This window comes from Falco peregrinus, chromosome 9, assembly GCF_023634155.1.
Source record: "Falco peregrinus isolate bFalPer1 chromosome 9, bFalPer1.pri, whole genome shotgun sequence".
Lineage (NCBI taxonomy): Eukaryota > Metazoa > Chordata > Aves > Falconiformes > Falconidae > Falco > Falco peregrinus.
The window spans coordinates 4,124,907-4,150,674 of NC_073729.1; the positions used below are offsets into that span (position 1 = coordinate 4,124,907).

Below are 25,768 nucleotides of genomic sequence, written 5' to 3' on the forward strand. Positions count from 1 at the left end.
TCCACTGAGTCTAGTCTAAGCCTTAGAGAAACCACCTGGTAAAGTGCCTGCTCCTCGCGGTCCCAGAATGCAGCAAACCAGAGATGTGTGCAGTGTTACAAGTTCTGCACCTTTGCATGGTATTTTAACTAAAACGTAAATGCGTTAAATCTTGCAGAGTTTTACTCTAACATCACACAGAACTTGCAATTATACTCAGCCCAAGCCTGTTTTAGTATCTCAATCTATGGTTACTTACTTAGGTTTAATTAAAATTTGAAAATTGATATTAAACAGTACCTGCACCATCGCTGTGCACAATCCAAAGATTCCCACTGCTAGTAGGTTTTCTTGGAGCCATATTTTCACCGTTTCATAGCAAGGCTGGAAAAAACCCCAGAATATTGCATTAGCCATAAACACACAGCGACTGCCCTGGGAACATACGGCCAGAAAGGAACCTGCTCAGGCAGAGCTGCTAGGCAGCCTGGATTATCATTTCAGCCTTGGAGCAGCTACTGTGTATTCCAGGGCTGACACCTGAACAAGGAGTACTAATTCTAAGGACACACAGAATGCTGCATGCGCACTGCTCCATATAAACCGCTGACTGAAAATAAACAAGCAGTGCCTTTGGGTCCTCTTTGCTCTCTAAAAAAACAACCAGAAGCAGTTATAACTTCAGAATGGGCCTTTCATTTATCTCCACATTTCAGGAAAACAAATATTTCTTATAGTGTATATTTATGTATATCAACCCCCCGCCCCAAATTCCAGCGAGAGTTGCTCAGTAGCCGCTCCTGCTGCACGTGGGTCCGTTCTGTACTATTTTCCATCATTTCAAACTGCGGTATGGGTGCTCCTCCATTGCTTTCTTCCTGTTCTAAATTCTGCAGTAGCAGTAACCTCATGTTACTGGCCCCGTTTTTGGGAGTGTGGAATTGGCCCAAGCAAAACCTTCGTTTAAATAATGTGTAAATAATAAAAAATGTCTGTAAGACAACCTTATGCAAAAGTTGTGCCCTCTGTCTTGTAAATGTGCACGGCCAAGAATCACAGCAGCCTTCAGGTAGTGGCTTTGGCATATGTATAAAGGAAGAACTATCAGTGCCCACATGGCGTTAACCTGCACTGATCTTCCTGGTACCCTAAATAAAACAGAAGAACTTCTCTTAATTCCTTAAATTCAAAATTTGACTTGGAGCTACTTGAGAGGTGGAAGGGAGCCATGTTTGGCTGGAACTCGGCCTCTGCCAGTGCCCATCCATGTGTATGAAATCTCGCTAGGAAGTGGCCAAGGAAGCTTTACTCATTGTCTTCAGAAACCGCTAGAACCAGCAAAACTTCCTTATATAATGCCACTTCATCAGATGGCCTTACTCCACACCCCTCCTGGGTAATTGCTCTACCTGTAATTAACACAAAGAATTGCTGAGCTAATTTCACAGAAGAATTTAGGCTCTGACTATCTCTTCTGGAAAGATCTTGCTGAGGACATTGTAGGGAAATTATCCCGTGGAGTTTTGACTTTGATTACAGGCAAGGGCACAAACTCGCTGCACAAAAATAAACGCTGCTGGCCGTGCAGTGAACACGTCCCGCTCTCCTCACACGTCCCTGCACGTCCCCATGTTCCTCGTGCATCCCGCGCCCCTCGCATGTCCCACGCCCCTCTGGCGCAGCGGGAGCCCCTGGCCGGAGCAGAGCGCCCCAGGCTCACCTCGTCCTCCTGCCTCAGCACCGCTGGGCCATGATCAGCTGTGGCTGCTGCTCCAGGGGCTGTGCTAGGCCTGTGGACAAGCCCTTTGCCTTTATCTCCACCTGCCTCCAACAGGTGCGACATTAAAAAGGACAATGCTGTCATTTCCTAGCTCGAGCTGGCTAGGCGGCTCCAGGCCAGCGCTGGGAGGTGCTTGTCTGCACTGTGAAACGACAGCTTGGAACCTACTGAAAGGAAAGCCTTCAGCTCATAAAATTAATTAAATTGGTGGGTTTGGAAGTCAAAAGGCACAGCTCACCGTGAGCCTTCTGAAATCACCTGATGATTAAAGATGAGTAAGGATACAACATACCCTGTCACCTGCATAGCCCTGCGATCACCCAGCTGCCTGCCCCTCAGTGGGGTCGCGGGGCAGCTGCTACTGGGGATACTCACCGCTTTCCACCAGGTCCCTGGGGAATGGAGGCCACAGTTCTCACTGAACTCTAAGCAGCAGGAGTCCGGCACCCGGGTTGTATTGTACACTTCAAACCAATCAGTGTAGTTGGAGACTCCACAGCATCTGAACTGGAAAAATAAAACCCGAGACGACACCGTAAGTACAATCTGTCGCTGGCTCCCGGAAGCTACACATTCAGTGCGTTTTGATTATACCAGCAGAGGTTTGAAATTTTAAAGAAATACAGTGTTTCCTCAGCTTTACCCAAATAGCCCTTCCCCCCCCCTTCTTTTATTACGCTCAAATATGGTCTTGGATGTAGGTGATGTTGACACAAGAAGCCAAGGCCCCGATTTGCAGGGGCAGGACACTGCAGGAGCTGAAACAGGACAACCCCAGGCAAGTACCGAGGTTAGGAGTGATGTGACTGAGCAGGATTATAACAATCATTTGCAGCTTGTTGTCAGGAAAAAAAGATTCTTTAAGATACAGATACAGCACCCAGGAGATGAAGATACTGGGATCTCTATGGCACAGTACTTCTGAAATCATGATTAAAGTTAATGAGGCAAATTTCTCTCTAAGCTGTTAATTACTGATCACCTTTGAAAGTCTTTGTCAGTCAGTGAAAGATGTATTTCTTTCTCTTCTGTCTTTGGTGCAGTTCCTTAATGTCATCATCTGATGCTGCTAAATAGTGGTGCTTTGAGCGTCTGCACACGGTGACACCGTGTACAATACGTTAGCGCTAAATCAGAAGGGACGGAAGGTTTAGGAAATGTGCGTAACACTCGAGGGAATGGCTCTGTGACCGTCTTCCCCCCCTAGGAACTGGTATATTCCTGTGATATAAAATAAGCTAAGACTCTTTAGCATATAGATGTATACATCATCTGTCACTCTTGTGCTAACTCAAAAGCAGGACTTTGTCAGTATTTAAACACTTCAGCACTAATGAGTAAAACAAGACAACACTGGGCTGCAGAACCATTCCCTGCTATTGGCAGCACTTCACGCTTTCTCAAGGCTGTGCCAGCCACCTACTTAGCCCCAGAATGACTTGCCAAGATTTTATTTTTTAAATGTGATTGTATAGAAGCCTGTACAGTATTTTTCACATCTCTATAGAGAACATTCCTCTTGTTTGTGATAGACTCGTAATCACGCAGACATCTGCATCACCAGGACCAAGGACCTAATTCAGAGCCTGATGTTGACATTGGCCTAAGGGAGAATATTCCCTATTTATATATGTTTCGAGATACAGATATATATATATATCTATTAGTTGCAGAGTCTATGGGCAGAGGGCTGAGTGTTCTGGTCTGGCTGCACACACAGGATCTGCCATTCGAGACCAACAGAGGGCAGGGGTGTTGCGCATTGCCTTACGCATCATAGGATGCTTCAAGCACTCCACAATAGAGATGTTTTCGTGCTCACAGCGCTGGTTTTCTTCTGCCAAGCAAAAGTCAGAAATCTTTCCCAGACTAACATCTATCCCCGCAAGGTTCTGCTCGGAATTCTGATTTGGTCTGTGGCAGGAATCAATCCTTGGCTCGCAACAGTTTGATTTGTGAGCTTACAGGCTTAATTTTCTACAAACTGCCTTGAAAGTAAAAAAAGTTTGTGACTTTCTTTTTTTCCTCTATTTTCTTGCACACAAGACAGGAGCTCCGTGCGTAGCAGGTCCCAAAGGCAGATAGCAGCGGCATGGAACACATGGCATGCATTTGAGGAAAGCTGGTTTATCTGGAAATCTAGCAAGAAGGTCTTGCAGGCTGTCATCATTAGAGTCAGGAGGCAGCTCTTTGATAGACAGTGAGAAGTGACAGCTTGTAAATAGCAAGCCCTGAAAATGTGGCTCATCTGTGATGTAGGGTGTGCAGCAGTAAGGGATGAGACGTATGAGTGATGTTCTGGCCAAACACAAGTGACACAAGTTTGAAATAGGGACTAGACCTGTCCTCCCCATAATCCTGCATGGCTGAGGGTGTCAAAGCCTAACAGACTAAGGAGATGAAGTACAGGGTTTGTAGCTAAGAGCTCACTAAGAGCTTGGGGACAGCTGCTCCTGTGGAGCCTGTGAAGCAGAACGGGGCTAGGCCAGGATCTAGGGCTGGGGCTCCAAGGAGTAAAACTTCCTGGTAAGCCAGAAGGGGGATGCAGGATCACAAAGGCGAGCTGCAGCTGGACACACACTGCCTGCCCACGCGGATCCTCTGTGTATTGTACAAGAAAGAGCAAAGGATTTAATATCGATACTTGCTGACCACTGCTGGCAGACAAAGCAGTCCCAGCCACGGGAGAAATGGCTAAGAAAAGATCAAGGATAAAAAAGAATGAAAGTAGCATGAGGATCAATTCTCTTGGGAACAGAAGAAATTTGTCTGGAACTCTAACTGGACGAGACCTCATGTCTTTGGAAGACAAAGAAAGGATGCTCGATGGAATTAAGCAGCAGATGATGCACAATCCTAACGGAGAGCAGGTGACAAACACAGAGGAGTGCTAACACCACAGAGACCAGAGCAAGTGAGTGAGCAGTGTCCCATGGAAACCAAGTCTGGTGAATAGCATCTCTCAGGAAGCAGATACACTGCCCCATGGCAGTAGGTCAAAGAGGCAAGAACAAGGAAACAAGCAGCAGTGGGACCGAATGGCTCACCGGTATAGATTCAGCAAAGGGGGTCCGGCTGGAAGCCAGAAAGATAAACTGAGAGGTCAGTAACTTCAGAGACTTCATTATGGACGCCCAAGTAGAGAGGAGGGAATGCAGGAGTGGTTTGTGGATCATGTGGCAAGCAACTGGTTTATCCTGTGTGCATGAAGCTGGACGGTAAGTAGCCAGATCGTTGAGGGAGATGAGGACTATTAGAAGAAAGGGGAACATTGAGGACCAGAGCCAAACAAGAGGGTTTTTTAGAGTTCTCTTAGATTTGAGAGCAATGGTCTCTTTTTGAAATGTACAAGGTATCTGAGCAAGGAGAGTGTCACAGTCCTGTGCTTGGAGGGTAGAGAACGCTCAGGTCACATGAAGAATAACTTCTGCCACCAGCAGTTTGTTGCAGCCAGTTATACCAGACTTTGTCTTTCATGTTTTTCCACAAAGACAGATGTTCCAACAATGCCAGAAAGTTACGCTGCCTGTCACAAAGCAATTCCACACTCAATTCTTGCTACAACCACATTAAATTTTTGGTTGCATTTACAGTTTTGTCTTGGTCCCTTCACTAGTTAAATGATAAAATTAGAGAAGGTTGCCTAACTGATTAGTCCTGTTCCTAGTTTCAACAGCAAACAATAAACTTTTTTTAGAAATTGGTTTTTAGAAACAATTACAACTAGTACTGGGGTACCCAGACAATTTAAAGGGGGGTAATCAGTTAAAAATGTCAGATACTGTCTTGAATAGCAGTAACTTTAAGACACCTTGACTTGGACACCTAAGGTCACTTGATTGTAGAGCTTGCAGCTGTGAAGGAGCATGCATGATTAGGTGCAACTGTGCCTGCCCACATGAGCAAATGCAGGTACTTACAGCATAAGGTGACAATCGCGTAGTGGCTCCGGGGACACTTGTACACTGTTTGGCAGACTTGCTCAAACAAGCAAAATCTTGTCAAATGCCTTGGAGTGTCTAAGCTCCTGCTGCTGAACATTTCCAGGAATACTGACAATGTGCTGCTGTTTGTTTCATGTGGGAGGCTCTGTCTCCCGAGATGTCAAAGCACATTTTTTCCCTCCTTTGTCAGAGAGATATAAATCCCTCCTCTACTGATTACCCATGGGGTCCTGAAGTGGCTCCTTGGTTCCCAAGAGCTCAGGACACGCAGGGGCAGCTCAGTGCAATGACGCAGTGGAAGGTCCTGCTGCTGAAAAGTGCTCACCCTGGCCAGGCGGCACCCAGCAGCACGGAGAGCTCTGTGCTCTGCTCACGGAAAGCAACGCTGCTTGCAAATCACTTGATTTATGTGTTAACAAGTAATTGCTGCTCTAGCACAGGGTATCTAGGGCTGGTAATTAATGTTAAACAAAGTTTCTACCTTAGTGCAATAGAGATGTAGAGAAGCTAGATTCTTGTATGTATTTTACAGCAATGCCAGTACTGACAGCTAGGTATGCCTTGTTTTCTTTGTCAAGTTCCTGCAACATCAACCAGGCTGGGGTAGGGTTCATGAAAACAAAAAGACACCCAATCCTTGTTGCAGGCAGCTTTTTGCAATTCCTGGTCTTACAGTTTTGTGAATGTGATGAACAACCAGGGACAGGGTAGGGGTAGGGTGGCTTTTATATGCTATTTTCCTCCATCACCGTAAAAAGTGGTGAATAAGACAGTTTTATTCTAAAATCATGTTTAATAGGCGGTTTGGATTCTTAGCAGTAATCCCAACGTATGGTTTAATCTAACAATCAATGACTGGGGTTGAAGAAGATGGGTCAAATTTTGTTCTCTGTTACAGTGGTCTAAACAGACATGAAAGGCATTACACAGTAGTAAAAGTGAGCGGAATTTGCTCACTTTAGTGAAGCTAATAAGCTTTCTGCATGCCTCTCAAATTACTGCCTGGTTAGTTAAAAGGAGAAGTGTTCAAATATTGATCACAAAGATGCTGGGGATGAAGCAACATTTTAAAAATTAATGCCCATTTCTCATTTCCTAATGATCTCTACCTGTAACTTTAGCCAGTCCTGGTCGGTACGGAGTGTGATGCAGTTCAAGGTAACTTAGATCCTAAACTATTAGAATTTTAGTCATGTTCAAAATCACTTTGTAAGCTTTCGTACTCTTCAGTCATGACACACAAAAGTCACCTGCCTGTGCTTCTGATCCTTTTAAGGTTTGAAACGCTATTGGGAAAGGCTGTGAGGTTGGTTAGCTGATGGTATTAAAAAGAAATCAATAAAGTGTTCTAATTTAAAACAGCTCCCTGACCTAGAGGCTTAATACGCCTGCAAAATGAATCTGGTGCTTCTCCTCTAACAGGCGGTACATGTATGCAGCTCAACCCAGCTCATTTGTCAGAATCTGAACAGATCAGTCATGGACCAAAACTGCAACTTCCTCCGTAAAGACGGGCCTGGTGGACCCTGGTCTTCCCTTGTTCCCACTTACTCGGGAATCGTATGCTTCTGTTAAAAAGAGGAAAACGGTTTCCCAAGGCACAAAGGCTTCAGAGAAGAAAGCTACCCCAAAAAAAGGTTGCTCAGGCCTCTCGCACCTGAATAAGAAATACAGTGGGCACCCCTCCCAAGTCACTGTGTCCACTGGGTATCCACACTCCCAAACAAAACTCTCCCCTGATTTGTGATCGGCCAGTCCCGCAGAAATCAAATGCCACTTAAATGTCATGGAGAAACTTCACCCACCCACCCCCGCCTGCTTTAAGCAAAAGTTTCCATACAGAGCTGTACTTCATGAACTCAGGGTGAGGATGGTCTTTCTTTAAGCCAGTAGTAAGAGAAATTAAGAACGATGCCATAACATAGATCCCTGATGTCTGAGCCTACTGCTATAACCACAGCGCCATCCTGCTCAAGCTCTGAGAAATATTTTTGCAAAGAAATGAGTGCGAATGCAGAGAGATGCACAGAGGACAAGGGAGAGGGACTCATCATGATTTGTTACTGTCATGTTTTTCACATGTCATGCTTTTTCCTGAGGTTGCTGTTTTCCACCCGCATACAGACACGGCCTGTAGCTCAGCCACCTGACGCCCACTGGCCCCATGAGAAAAGTCCATGCTGAGACCCTGTCCTACCTAGTGGGCTGGCTCTGATGGGGGGGTTGGAGAGCTGTCTCTTAGGAGCCAGAATGCAAACAGCAAGCCTGGGCTGGGACTTGCCTTCCAGAAAGTCCCCTGTATTGGCCTAATCCTCCTACCAGTGATTGCACTCTACTGATTAGGGATGTAAAGGATAACGGTTATTACTGAACAACAACAACAAAAAAATACTTGGCATTTACATATTGCTGTTCAACTGCCAAGTGCTTTACATAATTAACCATGCTGGGATTGCCCTCACTGCACCACTGCAATAGTCTATTCCTAAAGAGTTTTGAAAGATAACCTGTGAAAAACGATTATGCAGAGCAGTAAATATGGGTCTGTGGGAGCTCGTTGCTTTTCTCTTCAGTGCCTTGCACAGGGAGCACGGAGGCTTTAACACTATGGTTCCATCAAGACACTGCGTGGTAATTTCATAGCTGCCACGTTAGAAAAGAGAGTGATGTAACATGACTGTACAAGGCTTGCGAGATGGCACTTCCCCATTATCTTCTGGGCACCGAAGCCCTGGCTAACGTTAGTTTCACCTAAAACTTGCAAGATACTCTTTAAACCATAACAGGTTTCAAAGCCAAAAGGAATCACTAAGACAATTGAGCATGATCTGTAGCGCTACAGAGACCACAGGCTGTCAGCTCCTGCCTCAAAATCCAAGCTTGGCACCGAACAAGACCATTTCTTTTAGGCACGCCCCCCCCCCCCGCCCCCCCCAACCTGTCCACTTCAGAGAAAAAGAATCCACCATCCTGCTGTACAGCTGCATCCTACCATCAGATATCTGTACCTTAAGTTTTTAGCTCTTGGATCAATCACAGAGCCCTTTTCTTTCAAAAACCTTTCCCCTTCCTGCTCTCTTTTTAAGGACTACAATCACATCACTATTTCATCTTTTCCTAGTTATAGAAAGTTTTCAAAATTTCTTACCATAATGCAGATTTCCAAAATTCTTATTATTCTTTTACATGTTTTCTGAATCCAATTGAACTTGTGAACATCTTGAAAAATGTGTCTAGGTCAACTAGACATAGTATATATTCTCACACCTATTTTACAGAAAGGGGAGCAGAAACAAAGGGTTTATATCTCCTAAGTCCTCCAAGTAATGCTTTTCCCCCACCTTTGCTATATGCTTTTAATAGTTCTTGGGGTGTCACTGAAACCAGATTAAAATTTACTGCTAACATCTTAATATTAGCAATTTTTTACTACGTTTTTACTAAGCAGAGTTCAGTTAGTGTAAAAGAGAAAAATTTCTAATACTGTGTGATATAAGCAATAATAATAAAATTTTTATCTGTATTTCACGTGACTTACTCTTGGGTAGCACCACAAAATGCATTTCTCTTGTTAGTAACTGATGGTTTCTCGTGTTTGATTATAGTATTGGAGGAGAAAAATACTAAGAGTATTGCAGGATGCTGAAGCCCTTTAAAGGTAACTGAAAGAGCCTTCCACGGGCAGTGGTTGGCATGAAGGACTGGTGGAAAGCTTGTTCGCCCCTTTGCTGGCCCTGAGCTGTTTGTCTTTCACACAAAGTACTGTTGCTGTCAACCTACTGCCCTCAGCAGACAGCTCCCGCGGCCCCAGCGATGCACATGGAGTTTGGCCACCAGTTCTTCGGTTGTTAGTGATACCAAAGTTTTAATTTCTCAGACCTTTTCTTAGCAGCCTGCTGTTCCTGTTACCTTGTATGGTACAGAGGAGTGACTGTGAATCTTGACACTACCAGATGGAAAGATGTTTAGTAAAGGGTAATTAAGCAGGTTTATCATACTGGAATGCGGTAGGTAGCCTACCCATCATCCTGAACAGTCCATATAACCTTGGAAGCATTGGGAGAGTTTATCATCTTGGGCTGATTTAAGACATCAGAGGCAAGACTAAAGCCCTGCCTGCCTGTACCATGCTAGCGCTTCTGGAAGAGAATTTGAGAAAGCTGTGTATGGTTTTCTGAGTGAATCCACGGCAGTACAAGTGCTTCTTCCTAAAGCAGAAGAAAAGTTGTTTTCCTCATTCAAGAAGCAGAGAAATTCAAATCAGAAAGATCATCCCCAAGAGAACCGATTGAACTGATTATGAGGACAGAGCTAATGAAAGTGAACTGTCGGTGACGGTGTTTCCTCAGCAAGCCACACAGGGACAAAAGGAGGAAGTCAAGTGTAGTGTTCACCAGTCCTTGCGAGACAAACACTGGCAGAGCGCTGTCAGAGAAGCAGAAGGGTGCAGCTAGCAGTGGCAACACAGCAAAAGCACATTCCCAGCCCATCTGCGGTGAAGGATGAATTCTGCTGAAAAAATGCATTGACTGTAGGAGGCTGAAACACCATGGCCAGTTTCCATTTTGACTTCACTAGCAGAAACAACAATAGCAATGAAAGGAGGCGGGACAGAAATGAAAATGGATTGAAGTGGTTCTTTGTTATTACGCTATTGCTCTTTCTTCCAATATAAGCTGTCCCTTTGACTTTAAAGAGAAGGTACTGCTTGTTTCCTGACCATCTCCTTCACTCTCCACCCAGCACGGGCCTATATGATATTTAGGCATCAACACAATATAGATTTTTAAAAGAAATAAGCTATCCTGGTCAAAGGGGAAATAAATAAAAATTACCATGTTACAAAAAGCAGAGAGTTTAGCTGCTAATGTGTTGACTGGGTGGGAGGAAGAGATTGGTTTGGGCTCTGAAGGTTTAATTAGGTTCACACCAAAACATGCTGTTACAGAACCCAGAGGGTAAAGAGGAAGGAAAAAAAAAAAGTTCAGACTTACATCTGTTTGAATGATGCTCCATGCATTAGTTAGGCCAATATTTCCATCTGTCCCATACAAATGAAGCCCTTTCTTCAGATCCCGCTGAGCATACCTGTCAATCTAAAACCAACAACAAAAGACACCAAACTCAAAATGTGCCGAGTACCACATTTCAGAATCAAAGCACACGGAGCAGGGAGATGCTGAACAACAGTCCTGTACTGAAATGAGTAACAAGTTAACCAACATTTCCTAAAGCCTTTCTCCAGCAGAGACAGAAGGCATCTGCATTTTGTAAAGAACATGAGGAGTTCCTGTTCGGAGTTAAATGTTCATGTTTTCCATCACAGACCTCCAGAATATCTTTTCCCTCTCTCACTTAACCACCAAAGTACTCTAGAGAGACTGGATTCAGTTTAATCATTCATTTTTTGCAAATGAGGCATATATATTAAAACATTCATCTACACACAGCATTTCCTTTTAGCTTATTATCTTTAATTGTGGCCAAGTACCCCTCAGCATCTTCCATATGCTTCCTGAGAGATCAACAGCGGCATTAACATTGTACTGATGCTCTGAATTGTGTTCATTATATCAGCCAGGGTACCCCTCTTCTTACAACAGAATGTATGTAGCTATATTGAAGCAGAAGGGAATGAGCTATACAAAATTCACGACAGACAGGATTTAAGAATTTAGTTACTAAATGGAGCTGCTCTTAAATAAACGCATTTTTGTTAACTTAGTGAGAGCACAACGTTCTGCTTTAGAGGCTTTTGCAATTGAAGGTGGTGCTTGTTGAGAGTCTCTGCTGGTAAGGCAGCCTATTGTGCATCCACTGGTCACCATCAGGTAGTACCCAAAATGACTGCAAGTGCCTCTCTTCCAGTCTAACCATACATACACATTCCTACAGAATCAAGCAAACACAAAAAAGGAAGCAAATAATAAATGGGTATTCATGGTTTAACCTGATTTTTCTGTTGCTGCTCAAACTCGCCTGCACGTTCCCCCCTCCCCTGGGTGCTTGTCGGTGTTAGCGGGCTGTTCGACATCAGAGGTATAGCAAGAAGGGTGAGCAGACCTGTCCCATTTCCTTCTCTATCAATCTGATATAAATCTGACTGCAAAATACAGTGCCACTCAGATCTTCCTGCTGCTGCAAGAGTCAAAAAGAAAACCAAAACTCAATTCAGAGCTTGCCCCATCAGGACAGTCTAAGTTAACACATGCTCTTTTCCATATGGGACAACAGACGGACACGGTGTGTTCTCTAGCGACTGCCCCTCTGACACTAGTCATTCCAGTGGTCCTCATTGAGGGGGGTCTCAAATGAAGTAACCAAGGCTAATTCTGAGTTAACAGAGGGAACAAATGTATTCTGCTTCTAGCATACACTTTGATTTTCCTTCTGCTTTCTTCAGTCAGAATTGTTTTCACTTGCTCCTGAAAAAAAAAGTGGATGCAAAGCATTGTCCACAGTGTAAAAGAGGGATTTTCAACCAACTACATCATAATTATTATGGGGTAAACGTAAAGTTACTTAACACTATGACTCCACAAAAAACTACTACCTCAAAACTTCATAACGTCCAAGAAGTCTCTGCTCTATGTGCAGAGGGTTGTGCTTGGTCTCTACAATTCTTTTGTTTCCTTCCTGAAAGTTTACCACCATCATCAAGCTGAGCCACCAATAAAATAACAAAAAATACAAGACAGACATACTCAGCACCTTACCCATCATGCAAGCACTTCTCATGGATGGCTATCGAGAACAGTAGGTGCTGTGCTCCCACTGTGATTACCATGTAAGCTGCTTTTGACTTTACGCAGAGATTATACATAGTCACTGGTACCTTAATTAGAAGAGAAAACCAAAGCTGAAAGCTATCACTAAATTTGGAATTACTTGAGAAAATTACAGGCAAAAAAATTATAAACATAGCTGTGTGGGATTCCTAGAGCTCATTTAAGAATGAGACTGAACTGGGTTTCAGCTCCTCACTTACCCTCAGCTCCCTGTGTCTCAACTAGACCTGCTGCGGTCTCCAGCAGAGCCACCAGTTGGGATGGAAGGGCACGGTTGTGCTGCTGGCCTGAGAGAGGCTTTGAGATTCAGTGAGTGTCCTACAGAGGTAGTGAGGTAAACGAATTGTTGAAAAACCAAATCTTTTTCAGAAAGGGACAGAGGTGAAGAGGAACAGCATAGCCGAGGGCAGGTGGAGACAGAAATCTAGGTAGTAGATCTGTGGCCTCGAAGACAAAAAAAGAAAGGTCTGTTTGGAACTGTAATTATCACACCTGAAAAAATCTGCCCTGTAAAGTGAGAGCGCTACGCATCAGCCTACTGTACGTATCACCACTAATATGGAACAAGGGAGATAAGGTCAAATGAAACAGTAATCCTTATCTGAAGGGTAAACACCGTGCTACCAAAAGGATGCAAGATGCAAAGTTTGCATTTCTTCACTCAGATTTTGCTTTGCCAACCAATGCAGTGGCTCAGCATGATAATCCCTTTTACTAGGGCTGCCCTTAGTGCAATCGTCATGTCCTGTTTGAGATCGATAATAACAACATCACCATAATGATAATTTAGTAACTTAAGAGCAACATTTATAAAGTACTTCAAGATAGGGAACAAGGTTTTGTTGGTCCACATGTGCTTTAACGTGGCTCCAAGAGATTGCCTCACCAAGCGTTCCTGCTCGTCCTTTTACCTGGGGAAGACACACTAGCAAGCACCTTGCTGAGGCAACATGAAAGCAAGTCGTCTCTTCCTCATAAAATTAACCACCTTGCCCCGCACAAAGAGAGCAAGTCCTTGACACTGGGAACACAACTGGGAAAAGATTTGCCTATTTCAGAAACTGAGCATTACTCAAGGAAGCGGGTACTATGTGACCAGTTCTCTCACTGCTGTTTCAAAAGGCCTCAACATCAAGTCATGCACACTGTGTGATCCATTATTATTTGTTTTTAGGTTTTTTTCATTTAAATATTTAAATATTTTGAAAAGAAAGTGCCTGTTTGAATCTTGCTTGGAAAAGGCTATAAGCTTTTCAGAATGCCATGCCACATGTGTGTCTCGCTTCCTCACCTCCCTCATCTCTATGCAGCCTGCAACTGTGAGAGAGGCACACACAGCTGTGACACAGGATCTCCGGTTTGCTTTCCTTTTCTATTTCATGTCCACTGCCATAGGAAGTTACCTGGAAATCTCACATGGTTTTATAGACACAGAGAGCCTTACATTTATTTGAGTGATTGTAAACGTAGGATTTTACATAGTTCTCCTTTACAAAGTTTCTAACTGATCTTCCGACCAAGTGTGCTGTAAATGCACCAGCGCTATTCTCTGAAAGGCAGCTGAATTTCAATGTCTCTTTTATAGAGCTACTCCTTAAAGCATTCCCACTCTCCGATTTGCTTATGCTAGGGCCAAAGAGGTCTTCACCATCACCTAGAAATACCCTTGTACAGCACAACAGCGTTTGTGGCCTTTTGGCACCAGCAGAAAGGGGAAGCAGGCATTGCCCTTCGGGCTCCTGTCACTGTGTCTACAGCTGAGGTACCAGCATGACGTCCCCCACCATTTGCATCTCCCCTGCTTCCAGCCAGTTACGCAGAGCCGTTTTTATTAACATGTTACCTTGCACAAATTAATCAGTCTTGACGCTCAAGCAGCCTTGGAGATGCAGAGATGATATTAAACAAGACCACTGCTCTCATTCAGGCTGTGACGAGTTCAGTGCTATTAAAAGCACACTGACCTCTGCTTGAATAACCTGTATACAAGGTTATAGGATGGATGTTTTTCCCCTAATAGAAGCACTGCTGAAAGCTCTAGACGTATCATTCCCACTGGCTTTGAACAGAGAGGGGCAAGTAAAACTCAACAGCTATTTGCGAAGCCTAGCTGGCGAACGTTTCTCCAGGTTATTCTGTTTCCTGCTAACCTCATGCTTGTTTCTTCCTCAAAATATTTTTAGAATAGCAGGGACTTTGCAATATGCCTTTATTCTAATTGCATATTTGATTTAAATGAAAACTCACAAAACACCCCCAGCTGTCTCTTCTGCCTTCAATTTGAGTTTTTCAGAAAATGATCTTTCTGAAAATGAAATGCTGCAGCAGTGATTCATCACGTCTCCTGAAAAACGATCCCACCCAGCATTCACCAATCTGTCAGCTTCTCTTGTTTGTCTCTGTGCTACCAGTCCTCAGCCAGGCAAAAATGTCTATTGTAAAACAGGGACTGCAAGTACCATATTAAATATTCCGCAGTTTGAATCTGAACTTCTCCCATACGCAAGCCAGGCCCTTCACAAAGCACAAGTCTATCTGGTGAAGGAGCACAATGGAGCAGAATAAAAACTCTCAGCAGGCAAACTGTTATTCTAATTGAGATTCCTATTTTTAGTCATGTGGAATACCAGAGATTTCCTTAGAAGAAAAAGTTTCTGAAAGGTTAAGCAGTAAGAACCTTCTATCAATCTGGAACTGAAGCAGAGAAAAATTATTTTGCTCCTTGGGATTCACTGGTCAGCAGATGAGAGGTGTAAGCTTCACGGTGGCACCCCATCGATGTCAATTCCTATGACTTCTGACTTCAGACACGTGCGAGGCTTGCTCATGCTTATCAGCACCATCAGGTTTCAGTGGTGTTCCTACTGACAGTATGTTACACTGTCCTGTTGCTTAGTGTGGTTATCTACTACAATCCACGACAGCAAGAGAACCACTCCTTAGCGTGGGACATGCACATCACTAGCACTTTATCTAAGGTAAGATTCTGTTCCCACTCCAAGGAACACAAATGCTTTCTCACTGACTTCCATTCCATTAGGCCCTAATTTGGCTCTTAAAATCTCTCATTGCCCTATTACAAAGACTTTCTAAAAACCCCAGTACTCTAAGGCAGACAAGTCATGGGCAGAGAGTTTCAGGTGAGGAAGGAAACACCGTATTTGAACTAGAGAAGAGAAAGCTACAAGGAATGCACCCGGACTAGAGAGAAACTGCCACAGAGGTCAGGAAAAGTGGCTGGAAGCAGCTGATGCAGTGAGAATGAATGAATGCAGTGAGTGATGAATGGCCAGGGATATAGCTGAGCCTCATCTACACTACGGCTGTGACACAACATCCCTTAAAAAAATCTTACTTAAGCCTGTGTATAAATTCAGGCCAAATTAAAAAGTGGTTCCTTCTTAAACTGTATTCCCTTGAGACAGCTACTTAAGCTGCAGCAATTTCCACGTAAGATTTGTTTTACTGTCAGCTTTGTCCCTTCATTGCTTTGGAAATCTGGAGCCTCCAGGCAGGATTGTGGCTGGCTGGCTGACACTCCTCGCTGCAGAAGCCAGCATCCTTCAAGAGGACCAAGAGCTGTCAGGGTCCACCTTGCCTCCTTGAACAAGACAACCCAAGAATAACTGAGGCCGAGATAAAAACTGTTAACAGCAGCAACAACAAAACCCTGCTTAGCACAGACACAGCACACTGAAAGCACTACATAAACATTCTGCTCTGCAAAAACCCAGCGAGGCTCATAATTATTTCCATTCTGTATTACAGATGTACTCCAGACTTACTACAGGATTGCAGTAGCCTTCTCAGTTCCTGCGGACTGTTTGACAGATCTTTCACACTCTGTCTAAATGAACAGCTTTGGAGTTTGTGTACTTACTGTTAAGGCATGAAACAGAAGACAAGTACTGCTTCCTCAGTAGCCCAGTCCTGTCATTTTGCTGCTGATAAGGAGAATATAGTGCTTTGGAGCAAAACTTCTTGGGCAAACAAGCAAGTTGTAACTGCATAGAATATGGGTGTTATCAATATTTACAGCGAATGTGATGCAAGAGTTTGACTAAACTGAAGCTATGCCAATACTGAAGAGACAAAGTCCTTCCACTGTCGCAGCACACTGAGAGGGGAGGTGCTTGTCTGCAATCCTCTCTGGAAGAAAGGCCAAAAGAAGGCTCTTAACTCCTTTTCAACTTGCTGTCAGCGTGAGACGTCACTTAGATTCTGGCACAGCCTTTAGGCAAAGGCCAGACGGTGCCAGCAGCACCCCCAGCTTTCTAACCTGCAGGTAAATGGAGACATTTCGTTTCGAGCCTCAATGCTTCCCTACCATGTCATGAACGAAAATGCCATCCAAGAAGCCCCCTGGACAAACTGGACAAAGCCTCTCAACAGCATTTCAATATAGGTAAGTAAATATCCCTGACCTTTCTGGTGATTGCTTCCCCTACCCCTCTGCCTCTCTCAGAACAGGGGAGGCTGTAAGGAAATGACAAAATATCCAATAGTTTCCCACCGGGCAAAACTTTTAATTTAATGCCTTGATAATCACTCTCTTCAAATAGCAGGGAGTGGGAAATCAAATGCAAACAGAAAATGTCTAATCTATAAGGTCATTTGTGGGAGCCCTCTTGCCTGCTAAGAAGAGATGAGACTGACAGTACCAACAGGTAAGGCGTGTTTTAAATGAGATGTCCTCAAGCCTGTCTGTAAGAAGCTGAGAGCAGGACATGCTCTCCTCGCCACTGACATCCTCCTTATGCTATCTGCCTATAACCAGAAATCTGGTAAGATTCTACTAAGGAAGAGACATTGCATGAGTTTTGCTGCTGTTTGGCAGTTTATTGTTTTGGACAATATACTCGTTTCTTGTCAGTGTCATCAGTGTCACACAGCATCTCCAGGACTCTTTGCCCAGCTCTGTGAGATTCTCTCTTCCTCACTTCCTCCCCAAAAGTGAAACAACTCTACAACTTAACTTTTTTTTTTTTTTTTGTAATTGCTTCTTTAAACACAGCAAAATACTTGCTTGGTGAATTCTCTCTCCCTAGCTTGACTGCAAAAGCCTGTGTCAGAAGTAGTCAAACGTTTTTATGGACCTTCCAAGGATCAGTAAGTTAGGTGAAATGCTTATTCACTCTAGCAGTGTTTGCTACCAAGAGAGATGCACTGGCATTGGCTGTGTAACTTCAGAGCAAAAGCAGAGAATGCAGCAACAGAAGATCATAGGAAATGGTTTGGGTGTGGGAGGAAGAACAAACATTTCTGAAACATGCTGCCTTGGGTCACCTGAGGTGAGACCCTTGTGCTGTGACACAGCCTTCCTACACAGCCTTGAAAAGCCACTGTTTCTCTTGTGTTTCAGTTCTCCATTTGTAAACCAGGAACAACCTGACTCCACTCATGCTGTAAAATTAGGAATATAATTTGGAGGAGGTGTGTGAATACCAAAACCAACCTGACACATGAAGCCCTGCACAGAATCTGAGACAAGGAATGGAGTTACTAACCTGAGAGGTCAGTAACGCTCCTGGCATTTACCTGAGAAGGTAAAACTGACGTTCATCAGGAACCAAAAGGAAGGACAAGTACATCTTGCATTGGCCTGGAGCAGGCAGCTGATGTAACTGTAAGAGAAAGGGTCTGCTGCCACACGCTCTGACAAGAACTAAGAAGTTGCAATGGTTTTTATTAACAAAAAGCTAGTGAGAAAGCCAAGGAACTTGGGTTTTTCAAATCAGTTTTTCCTGGGTCCATGGTTTGTACATACAATTGCAGTTTCAGTCACTGTCTTCATGCTCAAAAGCAGGCGTCAAGGCACCTGACATGGCAGGCAGCTAGGGCTGCAAGAAAGGAGCCACCAAAACGTTCCCGTACTATTCATACTATTAAAATGCCAATGAACACCACCAGCAGCTTCAGTGCCACTTTGTTTTTAAAAAGTAATCACAAGTATGACAATTCACCAGGCTCTGCAACTCAAAAAATTTTATGCAGGAGCAAATTCAAATATTTTCAGCAAACTGCACTTGATTCTGTCCAAATGCTTCCTTTCAAGTCCAAGGGAGAGACAGGCATTTTATCATTGTTCCATACAAAGTGAATGTTCCTGTCATTGATGGTGTAAGGGGAAAACATGCTTTTCTGTAGCCAGAGAGGCCTCTGCCATCTGATCTGCTCCTATGCACAGCAACAGCTGAATAAATGGTGCATCAAGTCCCCAAACTTGTTTAAATAAAGTACATCATAACTAGCTCAGAGATACGGGCTCAAAACGTTAAGGTGCCTTTATGCATGGTCTTTGCTTGCATAGAGAATGAAGCTTATAGTACAGCTGAATCCTTACTTAAGAGGATGCGTACATCCAGCTCTCTCTCCTGTATGGCACCTTGTGCACGGGCACTTTCCAACGACATAGTTCTAGACCTCCTCAAAAAACCCTCCGCAAATCTTGTTTCTTTTTAGTGAACCTAGGAATAAAACCTTTAAACATGAATTCTTGGCTTGCTGCTTCTTGTTTCAAAGGAGTTTGAAAGCTGCAGCAAACATGGGGAAAGGGTTGGGCAAAACTAGGCAGGTAAATCAAATAAATTACATACACAAAAGAGTGGCACTGCAAATTAATTACCAGGATATTAAGTCATTTCTTCTTGGGCATTATGCATTTTGAGTGACAAAAGCCTCACGAGCACGTTGGAGGAATTTCAGGTGAGTGAACACTGAGGTGCATGGTTTTTGTGACATATCTAATTATTTGTACAGCACTCAGGATATATCTTATGCTGATTCCAGAGAAGGAACCTTTTGTTTACATATCAGTAAGGTCGTCTTCGGATTATTGAGCTGGTTGGGAAAAACCAACACTAACATTCTCAATAGCAGTGACACCAGCAAAGCTGGGTGCCATTGCGACCTAATACTACCATGTCATTTTCAAAATTAAACTCCCTTTATAGCAGGTTTTCTCCATACACTCGCTCCAAAGATGACCAACACATGAAAGCTTCTATCCCCTTTCTCCAGTTACATATCCCACCAACTGCTGCCCTCAGCAATGCTCCTCTGTCTTCACACACCAGCCTCATGTCCCGCAGATCTCATAACCTATCCCCAAAGCCATTATCTCCTTTCTGTACCACCGCCTCTACTCATTCGAATCGTCTTTCCCCAGACATGGTCCTGTAGGAGTCATTCCTTTCCTGCGTGTCCCAGTAAACAGTTTTGCCTTGATGTCTAGTGGCTACAGGGCCACACCTGTTCCAGGGTGCAAAGACCCCTCCGACCCAGGCTCATGTATTAAAATCCCATGTACACTGAATCCAGGCCAGTAGAAAAGGGAAATGCCTATTTTTTTCAAAACCTATGCTTATGCTGAGAATATTCCCAGTATATCTGTATTCAGCCTCTTTGTGGTGTGCCCCTGCCCTGACCACCCCCACCCCCCCTTTTTTTGTTTTTTAAAAAAAGATAATCACTTTCATTTGTCCTCAAGAAACATCAGTATAACCTCAGATAAGTAAATTGAGAAGGATGCTAATTAACGTGATATATGCTGTTGAGCCTTTGTTTTCCAAGAGACATGAAAGGTGGGTTGCATTTGTGTTTCAAGTGCTAACAACCTGTTATCTCCATCTATACAGACCAAAAAAAAAAAGCGCAAAAAACCCCCAGCCACCTAGGGATGCACATGTCAATAGAGCTTGAGATCCAATTAGCTGCCACAAAGGTTTCAGGACGTGCTGAGGCAAATCAAAGCAGGGAGACAAGCCACTTCCCTTGTAGGAACTAATGACCGTTGTGTGATTATATATTAGGCGGAACAGTGACATTGGACACAGACTCCCTTGCAGATGCTGTGAGCTGGGCAAGGGGAAGCCAGCAGTTTACTCACAGAGATGAAGGACTTGGCCATTTGCCCACTAAGCCATTTGCTGCAGCCGTCCCGTGGGATCAACCTTTGCTTCAATTATTTACAACGCTCATTTACTTAGTTTAAAGGTGAATGAGAAAGCTTTCAACTAAGAGTGCACTACTAAAATATCAGGGGAGGAGGGACAGCAAAGGCAAACCATACCCTACCCTGTCACTACGGTAAGAGAAGATGGACAAGTCCCACAAACCATGTGGGCTATCTGCAGATCTATTTATCCGAGTCACTTCATTTCCTCTTAAATTTCTAACTCTGGCAGGGAAATACAAGCCAAAATACAGAATTTGTCCCATAAAGTAAATACATCTCTGCAAAAGTCAAAGCAATTACACCTTAACTAGATCAGGCCACTGGTGGCAGCTGAACCTTGCTGGGGACCACGGGAAAGGCAGCCAAGCTCCCCATGGTCAAGCCCAGGCACTGGCACGGCCACCCCTCGGTGGCAGAGCTGCTCTGCTTCCAGGGCGAGCTGTACAGCCAGCGGGGAAGAGAGCTGGTTACATCCTCGGGGGAAGGAGTGTTCCTTGGGACAGGGGGAACAAACCTTTCCCTCTGCTGGAACTAAAAGACCCATTAAAAACCAAACCAAGGCAACCCACTGAAGGGTTAAAATCTGTTACTCTGCCAGGAGAAACTTGTCTGGAAAAAGCGATTCTGTGGAAACAGATTGAAGAAACTGTGTCTTCCTAGATGCAGGGAACGTTAATCCTTAGGGGAAAGCGAGATTTGCACACAGCCTGCTTTATTATTCGTAAGATATGCTCTCTCTGAAATTAACTCATTTAAAATAAATAATGCTGTGAAGAGAACTACCACTGCCCTTGGAGGGAACAGCCCAGCAGGCGAAGCCAGGCTCACTACAGCAAGCGCCGTGCCTCCTGCGGGGTGATCTCTGCTCAGCCTGAAAGTGGGAGCACGCAGAATGCCCCCCAGAGAGAGAGGCAGCATAAAGCACCGAGCCAGGGAAGAGGCAGAGGGCTTTGCAGGAGCATCTGGCTACTTCGCAAAAACTCTGCAAGACCATTGGAAGAGTTGCCTGGCTTTATTTTGAAAAAATCAACACAACCCCCCCCAAAAAAACCACAAAGGAACAGGATCTCAATATCCTCCTGACTAAACACCAGAAAAGTTAATTATCTCCTTACCTATAGTAGTTTCTTCCTTGAAAATATGTTATGTTCTTCCAATCACATAAACATGTACTTGTAAGAACCACAGGTTATGCTGTATGCCAGCTCCTCAGCTAGTAGAAATCTGCCTGACTGCTAAAATCAATGGAGTTACCCACATTTCTAGTACTTGGCATCATCAAATAGTGTCTCCAGTGCCTCAAACCCATATTTCTATTAGGGTAACATCCAAGCTTATAAACCATTCCCTCTTCAAAACAACATCTCTGACACCACAGGAGTTCTGACCTTCAGCAACTGGAATTACTGTTGTCAGTCCTCAGGTAAGCTATCAGTGGACATATTATAAACTGGTAAATAAAATGTCTCGTAAAGCTCGTACATAACAAAAGCAACAGAAGTAACTGCTATTAAATGCCTCCCCCTTGCTTTAATGAAACAAACAATTGCAGCTCTTCACCACACTTCATCAAAAACAGATTTCATCCTGAATGGAATGATGTGGGACTCGGTCACTGCAAATGAATAAACTACATAGAGATTGCTTTCCACAATGACAGAAAACAAGCAAATAAACAATCTGCCAGTCACACTTACATGGCACAAAATGCAAGTTTCCGACACCTTCTCTACTAATAATGTCAGAAAAAAGCCACATTTCTCACTGGAAGTCACACGGGTTGAATGGAGAAGGAAACATCACTGTTCCCCATATGTTAACAGAGGTAAGTGACAGTACCTTCACTGAGCAAGGTGCTGGAGACTGCAATACTTCCAAACAAAACAGAATTATATATGCTGTTTTTTCGCATAAAAAGTGGCATTCACCAACGAACAGCAGACACCCTGCTAAATGGCAGCAAAGTTGGATGAAAGGAGAGACCAGAAATCTTGAAGAAAGGTTCACCTCAAACTGCTGCTGCTTGGGGAGCCCTCCTATATCGCAGAACGCCACACGTGCACATCCCAGCTGCCAAAACCAGCTGCAAACCAGCAGCTTTGGCTCCCTTCCCAGACCCTCTGGGGTGAGCAGCGGAGGACAGCATCAGCACCACTGCTCTGGGGCAGATGCAGTCTTTCAAACCACACAGGGTACAAGCCAACTTCTTTTGTAATTGCATCATCATGTAAATGATGACACACACTCTGTATATCTAGCTATCGGTGACCATCTACAGCCTTGGACAGTTAGTGGAGTTGGGAGAGACCAGGGAGCCTCAGGTTCCTCAACTGCCTGGTGGTCCTGACCGAAGGGAAATGAAACTCAGAGGTGCCAACTGGAAAAGTCAAAAAAAGACAGCATAAAAAATGCACATACTGTTCACGTGAGCAGCAAGGGACCCAAGAGCAATTATAATTTATGCTGCCCTCACCTAAACCTATAAAAACCAACATATTAGCAAGCATTTGAAGATCACGTGCCACATGTAGCTGGAGTAGAGGTAAGCAGACTCCCCAGTGAAAGTGGATGCCCATGTCATGACAGAGATGAGTCCTATTCCAAATCCAAAGGAGCCATGGTTTAGGGAAAGGGAAGGAAATCCACAGAATTGGCCCCTCTCAGTCTTGTCTCCCTCAAAAGAACCACACAAGGTCACATCTAGAAGTATATAGGGAGCTGTCTACAATAATCCGGATTTAATCAAATAACTGCTGGCCAAACCACCATCTCCTTCAGATGGCAATCACTTTTATTCAGTTCTAAGCACAAGCTGCATCTTAATCAGGATCCTTAAAGGGCTTATCTCTACTGGAAAATTTCACCTTGGCTTAATCGACTGCCAGTCACCTAGAGGTCACTGACACATTCATAAAGGTTAGTTTGAACGATCTCCAAACACCTCTGGTTTGCCTCTGAGATCAAACTACAGTAATATTAGCTTGGTTCAAACATGTACCTAGTGTCCAGAACTGCCTTTAAAAATGTGCAAATCGTCTAAAGCTTCTTGTCAATCAACTACAGCTCAACTCACCCCACCACAGTCAGTACAAATCTACAGTACCGGCTGGATCCCGTTACCAGCCTGCTAGGCTAACCCATCCCAATGCACCTCCTTTCTCTTCCACAAAACTTGAAAAAACTTGAAGTCTTACAAGCTTTCTGTCTGGAACAAAAATACTGCTGCATTTTTGGTGGTGATGGTTTTTTGGTTTGGGGTTTTTGTTTTGTTTTGTTTTCTTTTTTTTTTTTAATTCTAGTCATAGTTTACACCTACTCTGCTTCTATGCAATTACCTTCAGCCAACATACAAGCCTTCTAGAAGAGGTGCTGTTGTTTCAGAAGGTGGTGTTTGAGGTAAGGATCTGAAACAAGCTTCTTCTGTATACAATTGTGTGTCTCTTCTAGAAATGGCATCACAGCCCTGGAAGCAACCCAGCAGGCTGAGCAACTGTCAGTGATGATCGAGTTTATTCAGGAACTGAAGGGTGAGTTAACCCTCAGAGAGCAGCAGAAACTGAAGTGAAACGTTAAATCTGCCACATATGACAATGGTCTCAAGAACACCTCTGAAGATGCTCCTCAGCTGTCTCTGGCTTGTTTCGTATTTTTTGTTGCTCGCGCTTCTACCTTTCAAAATGAGCCCCTCTTCCTAATTAGGAGATTGGCTTTTTGCCAAAAAAGAAGCATTGATCCCAAGTCTCTTCTTAAAGCTGGAAACTGTCTTCTTCCTCTCATCTCCCTTGGATTTTCTGGTGTCTAATAATACTGGTTGAGTGACCTCCAAGACCTTTTTCTCCATGGGGCATTCACCTGGGTCTATGCACCTATCGAAACTTACTGCTTTTGACACTTCTAAAGAACTCAAATTTGACTGAAATTTGCTATCAGGTTCAAGGGGGAGAGTGGGGAGGGAGGGTAAGACAAAGAAAATTCAGTGCAGTCACCTTGAATATATTTTTAAAATTTACATGTGAGGAACTTTATTAAAAAAAGGGGGTTCATTCAGTGAGGTTTTTAGTGGATTCTTGACCCAATGTTATTTGGTATTTTTCTCATTGCTAGGGAAGGAAGCACAAAAATCACTGCTAATGAAATTTTGTAGATAACACACAAAACCTGCTGTGCATTAAATATTCTGATATCACTTGGACCACTTGTTTACAGAGCCTTGTAGCTTATCCAGCCAAATACCAGAATAAACATTTAAGAACAAAGACGAGAGGTCACACTACAAGACTAGAAACCACATTCAGAAAAGCAGGAAATCTGTGGAAAGACCGAGGAAATGGACATGGACATGCTCTGAGGGCAACACTTCCAACTCACAGAGGAGTCATGGGTGTATTCAACATAAGCTGTATAAAGGCTGAGTTGTATCAGTATCTCTACATTGCAGAACTGATATCCATGTTTTCAGAAATCTATCAAAAATTTGAAAAGATTTTAGGGAAGACCCACAAGAAAAAGCCAATCACTGAGTAGCATGCTTTACTTCACATGACTAACACTATTGGATGAACTAGAGTGACCAGGTTAAAAAGCAGCCTAACTGCAGTCTTCAGGTACCTAGATTCTCAACCGTAGACAGCGCTTTAATCTATCAGAAAAAAGACATAATGAGAGTTAATGGTTAGAAGTTTAAGCTAGACAAACACAAGACATAAACAAGGCATCATTTTAAATGTGAAGAAAAAAATTCTTAGAACAAATTACTGAGGAATGAGGTGCAGTCAGTGTCTTTAAAACAAAATTTTAAAAAATTTTGTGAAGTTATAACTCAGATGTAAATAGTTTGACGACAAGAATACAGACTGAAATCCTATGGCCCATGGATGACCGTAACTGTTTCATCTGGTCTCAAAATTTAAAAATCTTTCCAGAAGGCTACAAGGTTTTCCAATGATAGGGACTTTGTTATTCATGCCAGATTGCGTCACCTATGCCCTGCACCTTGACCTTTGCTTCAAATCCATCCTGAAAGAAAAGTTGACATAAACCATATCAGTCTATTTAGCCCATCTTGCCTTGGGAGACTCGGGCATTGCTCCTTTCAAACTGGCACTGGTGATTTGGGGGCACAAATTCTCCTAGATCACAGTCCAAGTTCTCCGAATAAGCTCCCTATCCGCCAAATCCACATCTCCTCGCCACGTTAACGCTCAGAAGCACTGGTCTCAGTATTGCATGGGGTGCTGCTCCCGAGAGCACGGGTGCTTTGGCAAAGGTGTCATCCAAGTTACCAAGGCCAGCTGCTCCACAGCTGCGGGCAGAATCATTT

General features: G+C 43.7%; 1 protein-coding gene and 1 long non-coding RNA gene across 6 annotated transcripts in view; one reads left to right on the top strand and one right to left on the bottom strand.

Annotated features, from left to right (window-relative positions):
• TSPAN4 (tetraspanin 4) overlaps positions 1-25,768 on the bottom strand; it is a 436,791-nt gene that overhangs the window by 3,665 nt on the left and 407,358 nt on the right. For all 5 annotated transcript variants that reach the window (XM_055814222.1, XM_055814221.1, XM_055814220.1 and 2 more), the window contains 3 exons: positions 10,698-10,799; positions 2,135-2,266; positions 280-363 (listed from right to left, as the gene is read on the bottom strand). In XM_055814222.1, coding sequence (XP_055670197.1) covers positions 280-363; positions 2,135-2,266; positions 10,698-10,799 — 318 coding nt within the window. The remainder of the gene's footprint in view (positions 1-279; positions 364-2,134; positions 2,267-10,697; positions 10,800-25,768) is intronic.
• Positions 16,613-18,984, top strand: LOC114011838 (uncharacterized). Its single transcript, XR_003553941.2, has 2 exons — positions 16,613-16,896; positions 17,854-18,984. It is a non-coding gene; the product is annotated as an uncharacterized LOC114011838 (long non-coding RNA).